The 18,293-nt window shown below is 40.0% G+C and overlaps 3 protein-coding genes across 7 annotated transcripts; 2 read left to right on the top strand and 1 right to left on the bottom strand.

Moving 5' to 3' along the window:
• The first annotated feature begins 362 nt into the window (after positions 1-362).
• Positions 363-10,598, top strand: slc25a18 (solute carrier family 25 member 18). Of its 4 annotated transcripts, XM_081698463.1 has the most exons (11): positions 641-932; positions 1,216-1,248; positions 2,016-2,197; positions 2,442-2,564; positions 3,651-3,706; positions 4,919-5,009; positions 5,107-5,222; positions 6,707-6,881; positions 7,871-8,040; positions 8,477-8,552; positions 8,660-10,598. In XM_081698463.1, exons 3-11 carry the CDS (start codon positions 2,178-2,180, stop codon positions 8,799-8,801), a joined length of 969 nt encoding a protein of 322 aa, XP_081554589.1. In that variant the 5' UTR covers positions 641-932; positions 1,216-1,248; positions 2,016-2,177; the 3' UTR covers positions 8,802-10,598. The 4 variants fall into 4 exon arrangements, with proteins under 4 accessions (XP_026884607.2, XP_081554589.1, XP_026884606.2 ...); XM_027028806.3 differs by lacking the exons at positions 641-932; positions 1,216-1,248 and adding an exon at positions 363-502; XM_027028805.3 differs by lacking the exon at positions 1,216-1,248.
• On the bottom strand, positions 9,811-14,316 carry atp6v1e1a (ATPase H+ transporting V1 subunit E1a). Of its 2 annotated transcripts, XM_027028809.3 has the most exons (9): positions 14,102-14,314; positions 13,242-13,307; positions 12,950-13,059; positions 12,795-12,861; positions 12,481-12,570; positions 12,086-12,154; positions 11,882-11,976; positions 11,590-11,677; positions 9,811-11,366 (listed from the first exon to the last, which is right to left on the bottom strand). In XM_027028809.3, exons 1-9 carry the CDS (start codon positions 14,132-14,134, stop codon positions 11,304-11,306), a joined length of 681 nt encoding a protein of 226 aa, XP_026884610.2. In that variant the 5' UTR covers positions 14,135-14,314; the 3' UTR covers positions 9,811-11,303. The 2 variants fall into 2 exon arrangements, with proteins under 2 accessions (XP_026884610.2, XP_081554590.1); XM_081698464.1 differs by lacking the exon at positions 11,590-11,677 and having other exon boundaries at positions 14,102-14,316.
• A 450-nt stretch (positions 14,317-14,766) lies between these two features.
• cpa4 (carboxypeptidase A4) lies at positions 14,767-18,111 on the top strand. The gene is made up of 11 exons (XM_081698465.1): positions 14,767-15,236; positions 15,583-15,664; positions 15,847-15,981; positions 16,148-16,246; positions 16,388-16,489; positions 16,623-16,724; positions 16,867-16,977; positions 17,066-17,156; positions 17,258-17,457; positions 17,714-17,798; positions 17,904-18,111. The coding sequence occupies exons 1-11, from the start codon at positions 15,157-15,159 to the stop codon at positions 18,089-18,091; spliced, it is 1,275 nt and encodes a 424-aa protein (XP_081554591.1). The 5' UTR covers positions 14,767-15,156; the 3' UTR covers positions 18,092-18,111.
• Positions 18,112-18,293: the final 182 nt, after the last annotated feature.

An 18,293-nucleotide genomic window follows, 5' to 3' on the forward strand; every position in this document is an offset into this window, starting at 1 on the left:
GAAAAAAAACTTGTGATTATTCCACAGAGTTCACAGAGTATCTAAGTTGAAATGTTTGGTTTTGAGTGTTTATTTAGGTTTAAATGGCATTTAAAATTCATTTGCATTTTTATAAATGTGTGTTATATATATTGTATGCATATGCTTTATGCATATATTGCACTTGCTATAGTCTGTTGCTGTATATAGTATAATAAATTTGCATATTTATGCAGTGCTGCTTTGTGGCTTTATGTGTGTGTGTGTGTAGTGTCATGTCACGTTAGTGTAAAGCTGTGTGTTCCTGCTTGTGTCACTGGGAGTCACCAGAAGGGGGAGGGACTTGGATGCATGGACACAATGCTTGTGTTTGTGTAACAGCCCCTATGCTGCGGTTGGCTCTGTTGCTTCCTTCGCTCTCTCACTAAGGCACTTGGTTATGGTTACTGCACATATTGTTGGTGTGCGATAAAGGGGAAGAAGTGGAGTGCTGGGTCCAGGCAGATGGGATGCACCAACAGAGGTAGGAACGCCACAATCATCTCCTGCCACAGGCTGCTGGACTCAGTACTGCTGAAACTGTGAGCAAGAAAGTGAGGTGGGAAGTCTGTGGGAAGCTGGGGCACAGGAGGGGAGAGGGGCCACTGTGTGTGATTTGGCACCAGATAAGTGTGAAAGGAGCAGAGCTGAAAAGAAAGTTAGGCACGAAAAGCTCTCCACAAAGGCAGACAGAGAGAGAGAGAGAGAGAGAGAGAGAGAGGAGAAGGAGAGGAGAGGTGAGGTGAGGTGAGGAGAGGAGAGGAGAGGAAGAGTGAGGGAGAGGAGAGATACAGACCAAAAGGCAGAAAGGTAAAGAGTGCAAGGCTGAATAAGGTGAGCATGCAACAAGGAGACCACTGTGTATTGTTTAATGAGAATGAAGAGGAGAACGCAACTGCTTCGGTTTTACAAAGGTAAACAGAAACCAAAGAAGGAATGTAGGTGAGGCAATTAAGAGAGATGTCTTCAGGGCAGACAGAAAGACTGGGAAAAGAAAGAAACACTGACGTGAGAAACATGTATGATTTGTAACTGCAGGCTTTAATCCAATGATTCTGATTTAGTGGGTAGTACACTGTACAAAATTGTCTTGTTATATGCATTTCACCATTGGTTTGCGAGGTAAAGAGAGACATAAATGAGGTGATGTTTTGAAGTTGCCATTATTTTTCCAAACACTTTTGATGACAATTAAAGGAGGAAGTCATTTTCCAGTGATTCTTCTTCATGGTATGTAACTGAATGTTTAAGAGATTTTATACTAAATCTATTTTAAACATGGTTGCCTCCATAATGGTGATCCACATAATGTTTCAAGTGTCAAGTTCAAGTTTGGTTTATTTGTCACGTACACAGTCATACACGGTATAACTCGCAGTGAAATGGTTTTGTGAGTGCTCTGTCCAGACTGAGGAAAGAAATAGGGGTGCATAAGGAAATGAGGCTCTCATGGTGCATAAACTGGATCATTTGAGAACTAGTTTAAATCTTCATCTCATGTGAACTGCACTTTATAGAAAAAATAAATAATAATAACTAAATACTGTTTGCTACTTTTTGTTGGTAAAATGACGTATGTGATGTAAATCACAGGAAACATGGTCTGATAAGCCCTGCATTTTGAACTATGCCTTCCCCAATAATTCAGGAGTTCATAACCTCTTTATCTGAAAGATTGCAGAGATTTCAAGTCAGTGATGTTCCCCAAATTTGATCTGCTCTGTTGATCTGCTCTCTTACTCAGAAATTCAGATTATCACAGTATTGATCTGACACTTCACAAATGAAGTGAAGTTATGAAGTTTTTTTTTCTTTTAGGTACTGAGGAGATGAACAGAATTTCCAGAGCCACTTTGTAAAACCTTTTGCAGACTGCACCTGTACTCAGGCAGAACATGTGTGTGTGTGTGTGTGTGTGTGTGTGTGTGTGTGTGTGTGTGTGTGTGTGTGTGTGTGTGTGTGTGTGTGTGTGTGTGCGTGCGCGTGTGTGTGTGTAGGTTTCCAACCAGCACAACCTCACACTAGCTCCTTGGGTGTCCGCCTGGCAGGCTGCTTCTCACACTTACAACTCAGACAATTCAGTGAGAGAGAAAGGGAACTGACGTGGAAGAAGGTTGGGCGAACCTGAAAAAAAAGAGGGCTGGGTAGAGCTGTGCAGGATGCCTGAGCAGAAAGTTAGGTAACTATTGCATTTCTAAATCTGCACATAAACATTTTCTTCTTGGTATACTAAATGAACAAATGAAACTCAAACAAACAAGGAAGAATTGTCAGATATGTGTTTACATGAAAGTTATGAAAGTTAGTAAACGCTTCTGATTCTTTGTGTGTGTGTGTGTGTGTGTGTGTGTGTGTGTGTGTGCGCACATTGATTTGCATGTGATTGGGTGTTTGCATGTGTTTGTGCTTCCTGCCATTTGCAGCCTTCCTGCTAAGCTGATTAATGGAGGCGTGGCAGGGTTAGTGGGGGTGACGTGTGTGTTTCCGATTGATCTAGCCAAGACCCGGCTCCAGAATCAGCAGGGTGCTCGTGTCTATAGTGGGATGTGAGTACTACTTTCTGTAATATGTTTTATGGAAGTAGGTTATGTTTCCAATGCATAGATCTACCCCTATCAAAAGGTATGACAACGCATTCAATCTCTGGCAGGCCTACTGACCATTTCCATAAAACCAGAGGCTAGAAGGGTCCACGTGGAAAACATTTTATGGGTGGAGAATGGTGGTAAAGTTTACTGCTACATGGCGTCTGCTTCTGACGCACGCAGAGAATGTTGAACCACTGTAGTCATGTGCTTTCACCATCTGGAACTCAGACAAGTGTGCATATGAAGTCCTGTTTTGTGTTTTCATTTGATCCTTTAGCACAAATGCATGAGCTGACATGCTATGTGTTGGCAGTAAATAGAGAAACGGTTATAGCAAAGAGATGGTTCTTTGGCATCCTTCTTTGTTTACTTCTTTGTTTTGAATAATAATTGTAGTGAGAACCTAAGAGACCAGAGAGGAAAAGGCTCATTGCCATGCTTGGACCACTCCTTCCACCACTGTGCCTTTTTGGGAGCTTTCGAGTGAAAGCATGTTAAAGTAGGATATGAGTCACAAGCATTTATGGGTCTTTATTTTTGTTTTTCCAGAAGGCATTTTACATTTTGTTGATGAATAACACTGCTTGTGCATACTGGCATTTCAAGATAGTAACTTTAGCATTGCACTTTTGCTGCTAAAAAACTTGAATTAGATTATTTTAAAGAATGTGAAATTAAGGTGATACTTCTAGGGGAAACAAAATTATCAGTGTCTGCTTATATAAAGAACATCTCTCATAATTCACCATTGAGGGTAGTCTAAGGAGAACTTAATCAATGCGGAATAACTATTCCGCTGCCCAGAAACCGGTTCTTGTCATAATTTAAATGCTTACCTCTAAAGTATGCAGATTAAGGCTTGTGCATTTAAATTATGGAATATGGGTTAGATTGTGGTTTATGGACTTGCTAGTAAACACATGATGGAATTTCTGTGTTCCTGCTACAACCTCAGCAGTAGCAGTCTTGTTTCATAGTGGAGACAATATGATCGTGGGATAATTCCATTCGTCTGAAATACTTTTTTTTCCCTTTGTTGTGAAGGCTGGACTGTTTGACTAAGACGGTTAGAATGGAGGGCTACTTTGGCATGTACCGAGGTACGGTGATTATGCTTGTTAAACCTATACCGTCTGTGTTGCGCCATCAAAAGGTTTCCTATAGGTCTTAAGGTTTCAGGAGCAACGTCACTAGAAGCGGGAGTCACTGGCAACGGAAGTGTCACTGATCCACAGTGAAGCTCCAATTTCTTTAACAGCTAGATTGATTAATAAAAGATGTCAAGATGTTGTATGTGTGTGTCGAAACTTCATTCCACATTTGTCGTTACACAGTTATGATGCATATACAAATGCATTTAAATTTAGGTTAAATCCTTCAAAATAAATGTCTCATAATCATGACGGATCTACTCTTAAATTCATATGCAAATCTGCTTAACTGTCGCGATCGTATGAGTCACCCTGCCCACAAGAAACATTCGTCAGATCTCTACAGCATTGTAGACTGGGAGGATCAGTTGTGATATCTGAACCGGTGGCCTGATATCTTTACTGACTTGATCGAGAAGCCTAGAATATACACTACAGAGAAAATTCGCGCCTACAGGTCACTCGATGGTTTCTGTATTAACACGATCCTCCAGTGAACTGACTAATTTTTGCTGTTGCTTAGGAACAAAAGTGGGTTACATTGCCTAGTGGAAGGCGTATTTATTGGAAATATTGTTAATAAGAAATTGTTAAAAATGTATTGAGCACTGATGTACTTTATCACATTGCATTTGCTGCCGTTTAATAAAAGCAATAAGCCACTTGAAGCTGTGAGTTAAGAGATTTTGCGTGATAACGAGTTCCCTGCGTCATCCACTCGAAATTAAAAGTTTGACTGAGCTTCACAATATTAACTAAACTAACTAAAGTCAACAGAATAAAGGATAACAAAGCTTAACTTTTCCCTCCACACGCCAACGGAAGATTAGAAAACGGAAAGAACGATTCAAATGTAGCATTGTTGATGATAATCGTGCAAAAAATCAAATGTAAATGCACCGTAAACCCGTGAATCCGTGGCGTGTAGTGCACACCAATAAAGTGCTCCTCTGCCAGAGCCAATGTCAGGACACAGTCTGCATATAAGAGCCAGAGTTTGAAAAATAGACATTCACACGCTGGCAGATTCTAGGCTGAAAGTATAAAAGCTCTTTTTGAAGAGCTTAAATGCATTGTACATTAATGGTACTGCAATCTTCTGAAAACAAGGTGAACTGAATATGACACGATTTCTTGTGTTCGTCACACTAACTGTCCCAGGTGCTGCGGTGAACCTCACCCTTGTCACTCCAGAGAAAGCCATCAAGCTTGCATCCAATGACATCTTCAGACAGTACCTCTCCCACGATGGGTGACGCCTCTTTAAACAGGTCTTAACAATTAACAGTTCTTAAACAGTTCTTAAACAGTTCTTAACTACTTCAACTTTGGTTGTGTGTGGCCCAAAGGAAGCTGCCCTTGTGGGGGGAGATCTTAGCAGGCTGTGGGGCTGGGACCTGTCAGGTGGTGGTCACCACTCCCATGGAGATGTTAAAAATCCAGCTGCAGGATGCGGGCAGGTTGGGTGAGTTGTGTGGTTGTGAGCTTGTTTGATGTAAATATGCCGATGAAGTGCACAGCGCGCAAACTTTCCCTGTTCTAATATACGATATGATGACTGAGGTCAGAAAACAAGAAGCCTTACTAGACTGACCAACTTCTATTTCTGAAACATCTTTTCTGGTTCTGAAATTACTTTTGTTATGTTAAATACCCATACATCTGCTGTTGAATGAGCTGTTTACAGTGTTGTCCTGTAAAAGACTCATTTAATATAAATGGGTAAAATCACTATAATGGTAAACCTTCTTCATTCTTATAGATCAGTGGCTAAATCAAGTGTAATCAAAGTCCTTATAAGCTGTAATGTGTGAAGTAGTTTAACTACTTGTTTCTATGTTTAAATCTAAGTGCATTTCTCAGTGTTTTAAATTACATAATAATGTATATAATTACATTTGAGCATTAAGGGCCTTGCTCAGTGAGCCAACAGTGGTAACCTGGTGGGGAGGGGGCTTGAACTGGCAACCTTCTGATTATTAGTCAACTACCTTAACCCCTGAGCTGCCACTGGTTGGTTTGTTTGTTTGTTTGTTTGTGTACTTTCTTGCAATGGCACTACATAGCCCATATCCAAACCATCTCTGCTTTTGTCACATATACAACTCGTACCTCAATGACTAGCTAGCAACAACGGGTAGCTAGCATAGCTAGATGCATTAGAATTTGTTACAGGAAACATTAATATGCGCAGGTTTAGGAAACCGAGCACGCAATTCATGAAATCATTAGCTACCTTTGTTGGCTGATAAGCTTAATATTTAAATTTGAATATAAATCTATTTAATTTAGTCTGGGATGACTTGCTAGTTTCTTTCAGTAGTTTGCAGCTTATGTGCCGGTCTTGTTGCTAACTGCCTTTACATTTTCCCATTATCAAATATTTTTCCACTTCAAAATATTAACGAAGTAATTAGATAACTAGTTTGGTGTGATGCTTTAAATACATTATTTAAGAATTTTATTACATTTTCTTTGGAAAAACACATGTGAAACAAAAATGGTTTACAAAGTAGGTCACAGTTCAGTTCTACACTTATAATGCTATGTGTGTCCCTTCAGGACTGAAACCGCTAAAGAGGGCAAGGTTGCTCAATGAAGGTGCCCAAATGAAAGTCTCACTCAGTACCATGCCTAAAAAGAAAACACTACACATCCTCATAGTGTTTCAAGTTTCAAGTTCCAAGTTTGGTTTATTCGTCACATACATAGCCATACACAGTATAACTCGCAGTGAAATGGTGGAGAGCGCTCCGTCCAAACTGAGGAAAAGTGTGAGACTAGATCTGCCATTTTAGTAAAAAAAACAACAACAACAAAAGGATTACACAGCCTTTCACAGCTGTGATGTCAAAATATATCATGTGCTATTTTTAAAATTTTCAGTGGAGGATGGTGTCATCCAGTGGTGTGGCAGTATTGAAGCCCTTTATGTATCTATTCCTCCAGTTGCCCAGAGGTCAGACCCAGTTTCAGCCTCAGCTCCTGCCCCAACAGGGTCTCAGGCAGTCCAGCCAGGCCACACCACCACGTACCGGCCATCGGGTTTGAGCATCACCCTGGAGCTGCTGAGAACAAAGGGCTTTAAGGGCCTCTACAGGGGCATCGGAGCCACCCTGCTCAGGTGGGGCACACTTTCCTGTGCGTCATGGCAACCAACTCAAAAGTAACCGGTGCTCTCAGTGACAAGAGAAATGCACCACCATGATCACCACCCACACAATTAAATCCAGCCTCACAAGCACCCACTCATTCAGCAGGTAAATACATGAAGCAATCCTGTATCGAACTGTTGTAACCTTAAGAACTGTCAACCCTGATCTGTCCTTCACAGTCTCTGATTAACATTACATTCCTATTAGTGGCACTTCTACTGAAAGGTCAGTAGTGCCTATTCAGGCTAAAGTAAAAACATTTTCGTGACACAGATTAAAGATTTCCTATGATGATTGTCTACTGGCACTAGACCAAGACTTGACATAATCTACGTTCAACAAACTGGCCCATAGTCTTAGTGATTTAATGTGCTCATTTCATTAATGTAAACATGCTTTTTATATCATCCATTTTCCATCCATTTCCATATATCACTTGTGTTGAAAGGTTTGGGAAATCGGTGATGGTACAAATCAACCAAAAGTGCTGTGCCGATATCTGACAGTACTCTGGTGGTTTACTGTAGCTGGCTGTACTGTGCACCTCTCCCTTTCTCGCGGCCATTCTCTCACTTTCTCTGTCTTTCTCTGTCCTCCTTTTTTTTTTTTTTTTTACATTTCTGTTTCTGGCTTTCTCTCTTTCTCTGTCTCTTTTTCTGTTTTTCTCTCTTGCTTTCTCTGTCCTTTTTCTTTCTGCCTTTCTCTGTCTTTTCTGTCTCTCTCTGCTTCTATCTTTCTTTTCCTCTGCCTTTCTGCCTTTTTCTCTTTCTTTCTCTTCTCGCGGCCTCTTTCTTTTCCTGTCTTTCATTCTTTCTGCTTTTCTCTTTGTCTTTTTCTCTTTCTCTCTGCCTCTCTTTTTCCATCTTTCCCTCTGCCTTTCTCTCACCATGGCCCTTCCCCCCTTCTCTCTCTCTCTCTCTCTCTCTCTCCCTCTCTCCCTCTCCCTCTCTTCTCTCAGGGACATACCGTTCTCCATGATCTACTTCCCACTGTTCGCCAAACTCAATGCAGTGGGTCGGAAAGGAGATCTCCATGGCAACCTACGGGACCGGGCCTCCTTCCTGCAGTCTTTCATGGCAGGCTGTGCTGCTGGTTCGGTGGCAGCTGTGACGGTCACTCCACTGGATGGTGAGACACAGGCAAGAGGGTCTGTCTCTCTCACGGTCTCCTTCTCTCACGGTCTCACTCTCTCTTTCTCTCTAACCGCTTACTCTTATGTAGAACTTGGTCATCAAGTTCATAGGCCAACAGGTTCGCCAATGAGCTCTAATTCTCTAATTAGGACTGTGTGCTAGCTAGGGACTACAGGGTAAGATCATTAGCATGTTGGTGAGGACGTTTGGACTCACAAACAGGGCTGAATTTCAGTGTAGTTTTTTAGGGTTCTTCTACTGCAGGAAATTTAAAACTCTTCCAGAATGCAAAATGCACGCGTATGAAATGAGCAGCAGAGTGAAGAAAAGGGCATGAGCACTGTGAACTGTGGAGCAGCTGCTGAGTTGTTTGAAGGGTCTGCAGGACTCATTGTAACTTTGCATTGTAATCACTTATGTGCTGTTTTTAGTCATAAAGACTCGAATTCAGACCCTGCAGAAGGGCGTGGGAGAAGATTCATACCGGGGAATTATTGACTGCACACGGTAAGAGTAGAATGTACTGTTAAATATCCAATCTGAGAAGTTGTTAGGAAATGTTACTATATTGTTAAGATCCTAAAGGTCATTTTGCTTTTCTCTGGCATCTACAGACGCATTCTGAGTCGAGAGGGACTGCTGGCCTTCCTCAAAGGGGCGACGTGTCGAGCGCTGGTCATTGCCCCGCTCTTTGGCATCGCCCAGGGCGTGTACTTCCTGGGCATCGGGGAGCACGTGATGGAGCTGCTGGGATAGAGGTGGCGATAGAAGCGGAGTCTCATTGTCAGACACAAGCACACACTGCCTTTTCTGCAAATGAAGAGGGGTGCTGATGGGAGAGGCTTAGGTGTGGCAAAGGTGTATGTGCTTAAAAAAGAGAGACATCCACTTATTTATCCAAAGGAGACAAGGAAGACAGTGGAGAGGGAGGAGCAGTGGTTACTGCTAACATAAATAGCAATGTTGCACACTAATCATGTTTCTCTAACGTTCTAAGCTATAAAGCTATAAACAGGGTTTGTTTTGATATGACAACCACGAAAACTACTTTGATGTATGTTCTACTGTATACCAGTGTGGATAGGTTAATGTAAAAAGATTGCTAGGTAGTCAACAAAACCTCAGCCTTCCAAAGCGGAAAGGGCAGAAAACTGAAGACTGCAGAAAACCAATCCGCTCTGCACCTTATACAAGCATGCAAGAGGTTCTTTTAATCTACATAATCTGTTATTTCTTTAGTTTATCTGTATGCTGTAGGCTCACAGATTCCTGACCCTGAGTAGACGGTCTTCCAGTCACTCCCAGTCCGCGTCCTCAAGGAGTCCTGTCACCCCACAGATTAATGCACAACCACCTACTCCTCCTCTAGGACATCTGCCAGCCTGAAAAAGTTGCGATTCAGCCCTCATTCAACGCACAAGGCTCCGGGTAGCCTTGATTTGGTAGATCAGGCTGTTATATAATAGTATTAAAATCTGCAAGAGCACTGTGGCCTCTCGGAGAATGAGGTTGGGCAAGGTCCTGGTTTAGTGCCTTCCACATAAGAATTAACTCACAAAGGACTTAGATCAGATGGGCTGGAATAGGAAGCACAGAACTGTGCAATGCATGCAAAGGACAGGGCCATGTTCACTGGATATGTGCAACAGCTTATTCTTTGGGCTTATTTTTTTAAATATTGCTCTAAACAAACTTTTGTGCACATAAAACACTTAATGCAATGAAGCCTTATTATGAACACACCCTAAATGAGACACAAGACCTGTTAGAGAATAATATTAGAGACATCTTATTTGATGTTTTCTCCATTTGTTTTATACAGAAGCCTTATTTCCATGTTAATAGCAAGGGCTTTGAAAGCACAATTATTGAAACAACATAATTTGAAAGCTCTACACCTTATAACACCAAAAACTGTTCTATCACAACCACAATTTCTGGGTGTTTTTCAAAGAAACCTTTTGCAAGATGACACTTAAAATGCTTCTGAGAACGTACCTGACACACTGAGAATTTTGATTTCCATGTGGTCAAACTAAATTTATACATCTCAAAATGAACTTTCGTAAAATATTGAGACACCCTAATATGGTATTATTGCAATATAATCTTTTTTTTAACATTATATTACCACAGTTAATCCTGTAAATAGCTATGCATATATGTATTTCATGGTGGACAGTCTCAACAAAGGAAGACAGATGTACTAATGTGAACACACAATCAATCAAATTCTGCCTACAAAGATATTAAGATGGGGAAAAGGTGCCCCCTTGTGGCTAATGTAAGGCTGGGTGTTCATGACTAGCAGATACATCTTCCATTGAAAATTCAGGGAATTCTAGATCAAGTTTGAGCTCATTATACATAAAAAAACAAAACAGAAAACATACAAGGTGATGACAATGACATGCTTCGTGAGAACTGAACATTGTTGAGAACTGAAGCACAGAATTCTGTCCACAAAGGGCAACATTTTTCACTATGACCCCCCCACCCATTTACTCCGTTCTCAAGGACAACGTTTCTTAATAAAGTCCACATTTTTTAGTGGTTGTTTATGTTGTAACAGAAATTATTTTAGCCTGACATTCATCTTTACTTAAAGGTTTCCAAATAGAAATAAAATATATTTAATTGATTTATTCCTCAGTTTTAAAAATCACACCCACAAAAACAAGCAAAAATCATCAGTCAAGTCAGTTACACAGATTATACAGAGCGCTACACATACAGATGACCACACATTTAAGGTAGGTAAACATTCTGACATCCTTCAGAAAGCAGTCACTGCACTTGTTAGCAAGCTCAGCCAACAACATAGAACGCATTAAGAACCTTATGAGGCTAGAAAGGCCTGTCAGAAAGGAGAGGTATAGTCATCTGCTTGTTTATAGTGCAAATTATACAAGTGCATTTCACAGCACTTTTAGAGACTTTGTTCAACAGGGGTGTACCGCAAAGTACACATCCTATAAGAAACTATTTCACAACTGAGAATACCAGTGTGAACAAATACAAGTACATTATACCCTCTTCCAGTTGGTCAGACATTGGCTGAAGAACATGTAAATGATCAGCTGATGGAGAAGTGGAACAATGAGCGTTCACAACTGAATGGGACAGAAATCCACAGAGAGAAAAAGATAACGAGCCCTTGCACACGTTGCATGAAAGTCCATGAGAGTCACATTTAGTTTAAATCTAACAGTCAATTCTTCTATACCCTCCATACTCCTTTGGAAACAGTATCGGCAGTTAATCCATGAACTTGCGGTTCTGATTGGTGCCAAATAGAGCTGCTCGGATTTCAGGCATCATCTATGAATAAGAAAGAGGACACATACAGAAATGGTAAACCATGCACAGAGTAACTTAAAAAGCATTTACAAGACAAGAAAACAGTTAGAGCATTTTCTTCTTTAACTACAACAAAAGGTTGTTAAATGCTTTGAAGAGAAGCTTAAAGGAGATGAATGCTTTATGAGGAATAGTGTAGACTCGTGGTGTTTGAATAGCCCCACCCTGGTCAAGCGCCCCCTACCTGGTGGGACAGCAGGTCCAGTCTGCTCTCTAGGGTGTTGGACACCTTAATCTTGCCATTACAGTTGTAAACTTCCACGCCTCCAGAGCTTTAGAATCCAAACATTGTTAGCAATGTGTTCTCAATAATACATAGCCATTTTTAAACTACAGACAACACAAAAGGCTTTCACACTGATGTTAATCACAGTAATAAATGCAAAGCCCAGGGCTTTTATAACTCACTCACAATGTCCATTCTCTATTACACACTCATGAAGTACAGAGAGTGCAGGACAATTAATGTAACTTACATTTCAGAGGGGAGGAAACTGCCATCATCAATATGGACTTCAATCTCACTCTTTACAGTTTCTTTGTAGATGGGAATCATTTTCTTGACAGCATCCTAGATTAGAAGAAGAGGAAATATGTGTATATAAACACTAGCCTGGGGCTATAATACATGACTCTCTGAGCACAATGAAATCGGTTAGTGGATGGTGGCTAGTACTGACCTGCACCTGGCTCAGATCTTCCTTCCGGCAGCGAATTATCACCATGGGTTCCAGAAGCTGATAGAAGCCCTGGTAAAAAAGAGGAGATGGCAATACCAACTCAATATACTTAAACTTGTTTAAAAACAAACAAGCAGTTGGAAACTCTTTAGGATACCAATCTTTTAAGCTTTTAAAATGGTTGTAGACATGATTTTTCTTTCTTTCTTTTTTTCTCTCATTTAATTTCCGTTTGGGCGAACAGATAAGGAGCAACAAACAGATTTTGAACCTACACTCTTCATTTAAAAACACGAGTATGAAACATCAACAGTTATATATAAGGTTTACTTTAAACTAATGTGTAAGCTGACATTAGTCTTACCCAGTGAGATAATGAATAACAAAGCTCTTACCTGTAAAACTAAACCCTCCAGCAGAGTTTGATACTCTGCTGGATCTTGAGCAAGGTTAGCCAACTTCTTACGTGCTTCATTCAGAAGATCCTACAAAAGCACATGACAGACTTAGATTCAAAATCTTGCCTCCCATCACACATCTTTCCTCAGTATGATTGAAGTGCCCCTACTTTAATTTCACATAAAAATCCCACTATCTAGTGTTACACAGAGGAGGATGGGTTTCTCACTTGAGTAAGCAAAATAAGCAAACAGAAGTGTTCAACTGTACGCATGTAACTAAACCAGCTAATAAACAAACAAAAATGTACCCCAAGCAGGTCATCCCGTGCCTTAAGGACCTTCAGTCTGGCCTGGTTCATCAGATTGGACATCTGACTGTGAAGATGGAAGCAGATTCTGTAAGAGACATTGTGGAGACAGGCCAAAAGTGCATGCACGTCTCCCCTTTGGCTCCTTGACTCACATTTTTTTTTGTTGCTCAATCTGTTTCTCTTTCTTTTCATAGTACTCCATTATCTTCAGCCTCTGATTTTGCACAAGACGTCCTTTCTCAATATTAAACTCTTCCTCTGCCTGCAGTGCAAAATATACAATGAACACACGTTTAAAATAGCAAACCTTTGAAAAACATACCTTTGAAATAGCAGTGATGCATAGAAACAAAGATGGACCTCACAGCATCCACAGGTGAGGGTGAAGCCATTTTACCTCATTCTTACATAACCCCATTAAGTGTGGTGCAATGCAAATTTTACCTTTGCATCAATTTCTTCTGCCTTCTCGTTGGCCTCCTGCTCAATAAAGGCCATCATATGTTTAATCTAGAGAGAAAATATATAGATAAATCACATTAATAATCCTATAGGAAAAGTGTACATGAAGGTGTACATAAATACATTTATGTGGGGCGGTGTTTTTATGGAAGGTAAGGATGAAAAAGCTCTGTAATGGAATGCCAAATTCACACAAGGGCTGCTCGAAGATTTTAAAAATCCCCTAGGTTAAGACGGACATTAAACAAAATCATTTTATACATCACTCGCAACTCCTCGACTGATCACTTCCTCTTTATGCTATGAGCTGAAGCTCCCAAGAGTTGAAGGGAAAACTCCGAACTCTGCAATACTTTCTCGGTTCTCCATTTATGGATTCATTCTGTCTTCTCTCTGTCACCCTGTCTGTCATTTTATCATCTTGCCTTAAAGTTCACATGACTATACTTGACAAAGAAGTCAGCTTAAGTTTTTGAAAGTTAACAAAATCGAAATGTTTTTTAAAGACGTTAAGGCTAGCTGGCTAACTAGTTACCTAGATTTAGCTAGTAGTTACCATTTATCTCGTCACCAATACGGATAAAATGAAAAATAATTTAAAAGTAACTTTAACTTTAAAAGTAACTTAAATAACTAAACATTTAAATCATCGTAAAAATACTTAATGTTTCAGGCGCCAGTGATTAATTGTCTTGTTTTAACCAATGTCTGAGCAATGGAATTAAACAAAAGCAGCTGACTTAGCTACTAACGCTAGCTACCTAGCCGGTAAACGTTGACTTGGCACCCAAAACAACTTCATTTTAACTTCAACTCTAGCTAACAGCTACCTGTTTACTTACCTGTTTTTGAACGTCCAAATCACTAAGCGCCATGGCTGTCTTAAAGAACGCACGTTACTTGCTGAGGTAAAGTCAAATGGCGAAAAATATAATAAGTAAAACCGATTAAGTTAGCTAAGATATATAACTCCAGCTGATGTATAGGTTGTTTGTTGAAACTTCGCTAGCTGGCCAGCTAACTGCCTCAACTGACAGGGAAACGCGATGATCTCTCACGTGATGTGCACGCGCTTCCGGCAATTACATAACTTACTGGCAGCGTGACCTTTGGATTTTGTTCTACCTGAGCGCATTATTGTGCACACAGACGCGTTAACCTATACATTAATTCTTTAAACTCTCAGAATCCCTTGGATCACAGGAATTGGGTTCATATAAGCCACGTTTTCTTGGCAGTGGGAGGTCTGTGGTTAAGGTAGTTGGCTTGTAATCAGAAAGTTGCCAGTTCAAGCCCCACAACTGATGAGAACAAGTCCCTTAACCCTCAACTGCTCAGTTATTATTCAGACATAATTGTAAGTCACTTCAGGTAAATATCTAAAAGTCTTCTGTTTGCATATTATGCTGATGAGTGACAATTTTATTAAGTGTCACAATATTTAATTAAGGAGTCTCTATGCACCAAGACCCAGTGTTAAACTAGGAAAGCTATTTTTACTCAAAATCATTTTGTAATCCATGTGATGTAAGTCTATGATGTTGAAATGTGATGTGACTAGTGAGGTAACTATCTCAATGAAACTGTCACCAATTCAGTGGGAGTCCTTGCATTTTACACAAATACACTATCAATAATAAGCCCATTAATAATATAGCCTGGTCCACTGCATTACAGACCTATTGAACCCAATACTTGATTACAAAGTAAATGAGAATTAGGCTGTCATAACCAGGTGGAGAAAAACGTCATATTTGTGACTACAAATACCACCGTATTGCTTTATCTTGAGGAAAAACCGAATGTTATCTAGTATGTTTGATTGTGCTGAGAAACATATACATGTTAAGTGGAGTATAAGAGCTAAGTGAGTAGGAGAGCTGTGGGGGAAGTTATTATGGCAAAAAGAAGGATGAGACTCTGTCTAGCTGTTCTAGTCCTTTTTGTGGCTGTTCATTGCCGTAAGGTCTTCATGGGGTAAGCACACAACATAAATGGGAACGTCACAGCAAAGAGAAGGAAGCACTCCAGACATGTCTTCTATCATAGACTTGTTTCTTTTTTATATATAAAACGGTAATGGTGGAAACAGTAGGGTTTAAAGATTTTTTTCATCTATAAATTAATCTTTAGAAGTTCTGTTACACAACTTTGAAATGTTTCTGAAGTAACAGTGGGCACCCACATTGCACCTGCCCATTCAGGTGTTAGAATGATGTTGCTATATCTGCTGTCTGAAAAATTTCTTTCTCCAGTTTATTACTTGAAGTTTGAACTTCAGTAATGTGTGTGGCATTTTGAAATCTAAATTCTTACTTAACAGGGACCAGGTTCTCAGAATAAATGTAGAATCTGAGGAGCACATTCATCTCTTGAAGGAGTTAGAAGATGATCAGAGGTGGGAGGTATGGCAATCTTAAATAAAGAAGTGGCACAACTTTGATATCCTAATTTACTGTGTACTCCAGTGTTGCAAAGTCTGAAATGTTTTTTTCTCTCTCTTGCGACTTGGAACCATATATGATTTTAAATGTATATGGCTGGTGTAAACATATATAGCTGAATAACTCATTCTGTGGTTGTTTAGCTGGACTTCTGGACTCATCCTGTCTCCACTGAGCTGCCTATTGATATCCATGTGCCATATTCCAGTCTACATGTCACTAAGGACTTCCTTCAAGACAACAAGATCCCATTCTCTGTTATGATCAACAATTTACAGGTAAGAAAGACAAGTATAACATTTGTACTTGAAAGGTATGTAACCAAAGTGTATTAAATATGTAATTGATAAGGATATTTAAAAAGTTTCTAAAAAAGTAAATTAATTTGCAAAGTGTGATATTGTTGCAAAATGAATGCCAGTTTAATCATTCATTTTTTGTTAGGACCTCCTGGATGAGGAGCAGGAAGATCTACAGATTAATAACATAAAGGAGTGTAATGCAAAGAGCTTTGACTTTGGAGCATACCACACACTGGAGGCAGTGGGTAACCCCATAATCCACTCACAGAGACACACACATAAGCAAAATCTGAGGTCTGTAATGTACTTCACAATTAAGCAAAAGTAACTGAAAAATATTGAGTTATGAATAGCTTTTCAAATACAACCATTACATCCACAGATCTACAGTTGGATGGACACCCTAGTGTCTGATTATCCCAATCTGGTTTCCAAAATGCTGATTGGCACCTCCTATGAGAATCGTCCTATGTATGTGCTAAAGGTGGGTTCTGAGATAGAAATCAATTGCCTCCAATTCTTTTACATGTTTGCTAGGTATTGTATTTACAAAAACAAACTGCTTGAGAGCCAAGAGTATTAATGCGGGTCGTTAGTAATGTTGTATATGTATTCAGTTCAGTACTGGTGGGACCAAACGGCCCGCTATCTGGGTTGACGCAGGAATACACTCCAGAGAATGGGTTTCCTCCGCCTCCACTGTCTGGATGGCTAACAAGGTGAGTGACAATGGGAAAAACCAACATTAGAGCATTTGTGTCTTACCATAGCACTTATTATGCCATAGAAACTAGAAAATTGTTTACCCACATCCAATTTCACTGCATTAATATCAGCAATGTTCTTTTCTTCATTCCTTAGATGGCAACAGATTATGGTGTTGATTCTTCTGTGACCTCACTTCTGGACCAAATGGATGTCTATTTGATGATTGTAAACAACCCTGATGGATATGTCTACACCCATACCAATGTAAGCAGCTTTAGTATGTATTTGAGAACCCATAACTGAAATTGTAACTATAGTGTGTGCTTATCTGATTTCCACATATATCTTTTAGGACCGAATGTGGCGCAAGACTCGCTCTAAGAACCCTGGCTCTGTATGTCGAGGTGTTGACCCTAACCGAAACTGGGATGCTGGATTTAGTGGTATGCAGATAATTGTGATCACCTTCAAAGATTTCGGAGATCTTCACCCATGGTAATGTTCTCGACACAATGTCATTCTACATCTATCATTACTCTGGCAGGCCCTGGAGCCAGTAATAACCCATGCTCTGAGTCCTACCATGGCCCTCATGCCCATTCTGAGATTGAGGTGAAGAATGTGGTGGATCTCGTTAGGAGTCACGGGAACTTTAAGGCTTTCATCTCCATCCATGCCTACTCCCAACTCCTCATGTACCCCTATGGATATGTCTGTACCAGCATTCCTCATCAGGCTGAACTGGTAAGCTTGTTTGTCCCATTTTGACCATATACATCAGTATTAGTTTTTACTGTTTTTAAAATACATCAGAGTTTTAGGTATAACCTTGGAGGGCCAAAGCACTGTGCATGTTAGTATTGAAGCCCTTTTTTTGTGATGAACTGTTAGTTTTAGAACAGGCAATAAACTAAACACCAGTATATTCCAGGAATCAATTTGTCATTCCTGGCCCTCATAAAAGAAACAAACCCCTGCTGTTTTTGTTTCTGTGCTCTAGGATTCTGTGGGAAGATCTGCTGTGCAGGCTCTCAGCTCTCTCTATGGAACCAGTTACAAAGTTGGCAGTATTTGCAAAATCATCTGTGAGTGCAATTGCCCTGTGGAGACTATATTTTCTTTATGTAAATTAATTAATTAATTTAAAATCCTCTGACTTTTTTCATATGCTATCTTTCGCATTGCCTCAGATCAAGCCAGTGGTGGAAGCATCGACTGGTCCTATGACATTGGTATCAAGTACTCCTTTGCCTTTGAGCTGCGTGATACTGGTCGCTATGGTTTCCTCCTACCTGCCAGTCAGATCATCCCAACTGCATCTGAGACCTGGCTGGGGCTTAAGTATATAATGGAATATGTGCGTGACCATCCTTACTAGGGCACTGATAAATGCCATAATGAAAATGAAAATAAATGTTTCCAAGCTGAGAGCCTCTGATTTCTTATTGACTTACTGAAGGAAAGTCTGATACTATTAGTCTAAAACAATCAAAGTAAACAAAAGAACATGCAAGAGTTACATATTATTTAATTTACTTAGGAAGAAAATCTACTTTAAAAAAGCATTGGCATCTAATCGA

Source organism: Electrophorus electricus, chromosome 16 (assembly GCF_041902795.1).
Source record: "Electrophorus electricus isolate QZ-2024a chromosome 16, ASM4190279v1, whole genome shotgun sequence".
NCBI classification, from domain to species: domain Eukaryota; kingdom Metazoa; phylum Chordata; class Actinopteri; order Gymnotiformes; family Gymnotidae; genus Electrophorus; species Electrophorus electricus.

Bases quoted from the DNA above. Each gene is read 5' to 3' on its own strand.
- atp6v1e1a (XM_027028809.3), bottom strand. From the start codon at position 14,134: ATGGCGCTTAGTGATTTGGACGTTCAAAAACAG. The intron at 12,862-12,949 runs GTGAGTCAAGGA...CCATCTTCACAG, and splicing joins ATTGAGCAACAAAAAAAAAT to TCAGATGTCCAATCTGATGA. The intron at 11,977-12,085 runs GTCAGTACTAGC...CTTCTAATCTAG, and splicing joins AAGATCTGAGCCAGGTGCAG to GATGCTGTCAAGAAAATGAT.
- cpa4 (XM_081698465.1), top strand. From the start codon at position 15,157: ATGGCAAAAAGAAGGATGAGACTCTGTCTAGCTGTTCTAGTCCTTTTT. The intron at 16,725-16,866 runs GTGAGTGACAAT...TTCATTCCTTAG, and splicing joins CTGTCTGGATGGCTAACAAG to ATGGCAACAGATTATGGTGT. The intron at 17,157-17,257 runs GTATGCAGATAA...TTACTCTGGCAG, and splicing joins CTGGGATGCTGGATTTAGTG to GCCCTGGAGCCAGTAATAAC.
- slc25a18 (XM_027028806.3), top strand. From the start codon at position 2,178: ATGCCTGAGCAGAAAGTTAG. The intron at 3,707-4,918 runs GTACGGTGATTA...TAACTGTCCCAG, and splicing joins CTACTTTGGCATGTACCGAG to GTGCTGCGGTGAACCTCACC. The intron at 5,010-5,106 runs GTGACGCCTCTT...TGTGGCCCAAAG, and splicing joins CAGTACCTCTCCCACGATGG to GAAGCTGCCCTTGTGGGGGG.